Source organism: Lathyrus oleraceus, chromosome 3, assembly GCF_024323335.1.
Source record: "Lathyrus oleraceus cultivar Zhongwan6 chromosome 3, CAAS_Psat_ZW6_1.0, whole genome shotgun sequence".
Classification (NCBI taxonomy): Eukaryota; Viridiplantae; Streptophyta; class Magnoliopsida; order Fabales; family Fabaceae; genus Lathyrus; species Lathyrus oleraceus.
This window is the reverse complement of record NC_066581.1, coordinates 183941528-183945776: the sequence shown is the minus strand read 5'-3', so window position 1 is coordinate 183945776 and position 4249 is coordinate 183941528. Positions and strand designations below refer to the sequence as shown.

General features: G+C 34.4%; 1 protein-coding gene across 1 annotated transcript; it reads right to left on the bottom strand.

Annotated features, from left to right (window-relative positions):
• Nucleotides 1-336: 336 nt before the first annotated feature.
• LOC127126135 (uncharacterized) lies at nt 337-3800 on the bottom strand. Its single transcript, XM_051055006.1, has 9 exons — nt 3551-3800; nt 3141-3486; nt 3005-3061; nt 2827-2897; nt 1941-2019; nt 1784-1843; nt 1472-1575; nt 1323-1383; nt 337-853 (listed from the first exon to the last, which is right to left on the bottom strand). The coding sequence occupies exons 1-9, from the start codon at nt 3676-3678 to the stop codon at nt 482-484; spliced, it is 1278 nt and encodes a 425-aa protein (XP_050910963.1). The 5' UTR covers nt 3679-3800; the 3' UTR covers nt 337-481.
• Nucleotides 3801-4249: the final 449 nt, after the last annotated feature.

Below are 4249 nucleotides of genomic sequence, written 5' to 3'. Positions count from 1 at the left end.
AATCTGGTTTTTTTTATAAGCACTTTTTATCGTGCAAGTTAATTTAGCCATATACTATCCTCCAATCCTCTGACAGATCCAGAAAGGGGTCCAACTTGCTTCAAAGATACATGCAAGCAATAGAAAGGTTGATGAACCTAGTAACATAAACCCAAATGTTAACAAGCAATAGCATCTAGGGAACTCAATATTACATTGAACTTATCTGCTCAAGGCATCATGGTGCATGTTTGTACAGGTGCATTCAGCTTGGGATTCAGACTCGACTAAGGAAGTCGACTTGCCTCACTTGAGCTACAAATGAAAAAAGCTGGCCATAAAATTGATGGCAATATATACGGTTTTAACATTTGGAGATACTCATTCATCAGAAAACAAATAACAGGGGACACAAGAAGTCTAGAATAGTCTTTGAGAATCAAGAAAAAACTGAGCTAAACAGCTACATAAATAATTAAAAACAAAATTTGATCGCATATTGTTATTCCTTGAGTTTTTTATCATTTCTGGTTTTCTTTCTATATTCTCTATTCTCAAAAGGATAATGCTTCTTTATTAATAGGTTACACATTGCTGCTTTGACAGCTTCAGCTGCTGCCAAAAATGCATTGTCATCAACAGATGTGGTTCCTTGTAATGTTTCTAGCAGCTTTTCTCCACCGGGAATCTTATCATCTTCCAGAACAACTGGCTCTTGCTCAACATCAATACCAGAAATTACTAGGACACGAGCCAAAGACGGGTAATCATAACCAGGTAAACTAGAGATGCCTGTAACCATCCACAATTCCTTTGTCGGGGAACTGTTTGCCAGGCAGGTGGGGATAAAGGTCTCTCCTGCAATAGAAACAACCTGCAGTATTGCCACTAGTATAAATTTCTGCCTTTAGAAACAAATATTTTCCCAAACCAATACTCTCTTCAGAATGAATTATAAGCAAAAATTGATCATATTGCATATATTAAGAGAATTAGTTATCACATTGAATTTATACAATCCCAATAAAAAGTTAAGTATATTGCCTAAATTACCACTAGCTAATACCGAACTATGTCATTGGAAACATAAAAGGTTAAATTAAATGATGGGCATTTAAGAGATATCATCATTAAAAAGTTGTCATTTGCTTATATTACATTCCAAACAAAAATGAGTTACGATTGCTTATATTGCATTCCGTGAGAAGAGTATTTTCATTCCGGGAGGATTTGCAAAAGCAAACATCATCCAAAAAATATAGACAACTAGAGATAAACGAGACCAACTAAATTGGAAATAATGATAAAAATCCTTTCGATCAAGTGTTGTCAGAGAACAATACCTTGGCAAAAGAAAGTGTTTGGGCAGAAACATTGCAACTCAACAATACAATTCCACGCAAGCTACAGTGATATCAAACAAACTAGTTAGTAAACCATACTAAGTTCTCTTGGAGAGAAATATGACAGAATATAATAGCGAGACACTTGCCTTTGAATGGCCACCGCAACAAGCAAACCATCCAGGGTGGTACATAAATCAGTAACAGCATGGTCATGCTCCTCTGCATTACCATCGGACTCTAGAAGCCCTGCCTTTGGAAACAGAAGATGAAGAACAAGAAAGTGAACATCAAGTATGATATGACAACAAGAGGTAACATATATCAGCCTGTTTAAAATTACTACAATTTATTTTATGGTAACGAGTAACTAGTCCAGTAATAATTTCCAAAAACGTTAACAATAAAGTGAAAAAAGAAGAAATACAAACTATTTGAGCATCTGAGAAATATAAAAATACCTTAATTGCAACCTCACAAGTATCCAAGAGTGCTCCAGAGGAGATATCCCACAATCGTACCTGCAGAAGGAAATATATGTTACTCTCACTTTAAAACAGAATTATAGATAAAGTAAACAGGATGCCCGAGTCATCAAGAAATGTAGGAATCACTAACTGTGGAATCACCACTGCCAGATAGAAGAAGACTATGAGGGCTTTCCTGAGCTGGAACAAAAGCAAGGCAGGAAACAAACCTGCAAATAGATATTGGCAACATATAAAAATCTAAAAAACTGAAATACAAATTTCACTTATCTTTAATCAAAAAATGGATCACTCATTTGTTTAGGAGAAGAGTGAACATAGGGAAAGAATCCAGCTGACAATAACTGGAATTGAAATATTGTTATAAGATGCTCCTAACGTAATCATTTGAAATAAATTACAATCAAATGTCAAACAACAACAACCAAATCTTATTCCACTAAGTAAAGTCGGGAACATGGATCAGATTTCTATCCAATTTGTTAATCTTGAGATCTTTCTTAATAGTTTCTCATATAGTTTTGACTCCTCTCAGTCTAATCTACTCTTCTTGCAATCAAATGCCAAAATAAAATTATAATTGACAATTCAACTTAAAATTGAAGGTGTATCTTAATATCCAAGATGTATTGATGTCCAACACTGATACAAAACCCATATGTCGGACACTCCATTCCGGTGTAATGGTGTCAGAATATAAAAATATTTTGTCCTAGCTCCTACACGTTGAGGACACAGCTTGGACATGATTCCAATTCGGAGTCAACACTTCCACTCAGGTAAACATGAAAAGAGACAGGTTTAGTCCCAAGATTTTCACTAAACAAAAGGGTTCAAATAGTATGACGTCTCTTAGTAATTTTTTGGTGAGACTCATTGCCATATGGAAAATGTAATACTTAAAAAGTTCTTTTGATTTAATGATGAATAAATAAATCATAGTTCTCAATTTAGATCACTTATAAATGATATACACATACATACATATATACAAGATTAATAAAAGCAACTCTTACTCTGTATGACCGAGACAAAAACTCTGAATCTCGTGAGCTCCATTTAAGAGATTCTTGGGAAAATTAGTAACCTGTAATATGAAATGAACATGATTATAAACACAAACAAAAGAAAAAAACAGAATCAAATTACAAACAACTAGTATTACTCATTATACCAATCGAAATAATAGCTTACACGAATTTTGAAATCCCTATCAGCACTGATAATAAACCGATTATCTGGCGAAAACTCCTTCAGAAATCACAAATTCAGAAGAAAGAAGCACAAAACAAGTTAAACAAAACAAGAACAAACATAAACTGCAACTGACCAAGCTAGTGATGATACTGCAATAATGAGAAAGAAGCGGTGTCGGTGTTAGTTTCTTATACTGCGAAGTTTGATTAAGATCCACAACCCAAACCAGACCGAATTTATCAGCGAAACACACGTGCAATCCTTCGTTGCTTATAGCAACAGCAGTAACTCTCTTCTCCGACGACACAGTGGAAACGCAATGCCAGGATTGCGTTGACCAAATTTTTAGGGTTTTATCATCACCAGCGGATACGAACAGTTTTCCTTTAGCTCCGAATCGAATGGCTCTAATATTGTCTTTATGAAAGGGTTGTTCACCGGTGACGGAGTCGTCAACTAAAGAAACTGCACAATTGCCACTGTAGGCATGTTGAGAATGGATAATTTGAATGAAAATATGGAGTTGGGAAAAGGTAAACTTACAGGAGGTTGAAGACGCGGAGCTCCGGTCCGACTGCTACGGCGGCGGAGTGTCGGTCTGGGTGGACGGCGATGAGTGCCGGCGCTACTTCAGTGTCTTTTCTGGTTTCGGCGGCAACTTCTTCGTCCATTGTGGTAGCTACCGTGGTTTCAAACTCAGTTTTAGGGTTTGCCGCTTCACTTCGATGCTCCCTCCGAGTATATTAGGCTTTTTCGTACTCTCGTTAAAGCATTATCTTAGTCAGCCACTGTAAAAAAAAAATTATTAGCATGGAAAACAAAAAATCAAAATAAATGTCTTTTTATATTAGGTAAAGTATTTTCATCTTTTTCAAGAAAAATATATATACTAGTATCTTTCTTCCTAATAAATACATCAATTTTACTTTTTACTAATATTTTAAAAAGAAAAATTCTTATCAGTTGCTTTTTATTATTTTAATTTTTGCTGTAACTTCTAGTTCTTTTAATAATAATGTCATACAATTATGTTAAAACCCAAATTACGTGAGCATGTTGCTTTGATGAGATAGTTTAATTTTACTAATTTAACAGATTTATTTAGTTGGATCTTTTGGTCGTTCTGTAAATAATTATTTTGATTACATAAAATTTTATTTTCAGAAAAAGATAATAATGTCATACAATTTTATTATAAAGACTAAATTATACTATTATTTTCTTTCTTTGTTCTTTTGTATA

Coding starts and splice junctions, on each gene's coding strand:
- LOC127126135 (XM_051055006.1), bottom strand. CDS start 3,678: ATGGACGAAGAAGTTGCCGCCGAAACCAGAAAAGACACTGAAGTAGCG. Junction 1,844..1,940: donor CTGGCAGTGGTGATTCCACA/GTTAGTGATTCC, acceptor TTCCTTCTGCAG/GTACGATTGTGGGATATCTC. Junction 1,384..1,471: donor GTTGCGGTGGCCATTCAAAG/GCAAGTGTCTCG, acceptor ATATCACTGTAG/CTTGCGTGGAATTGTATTGT.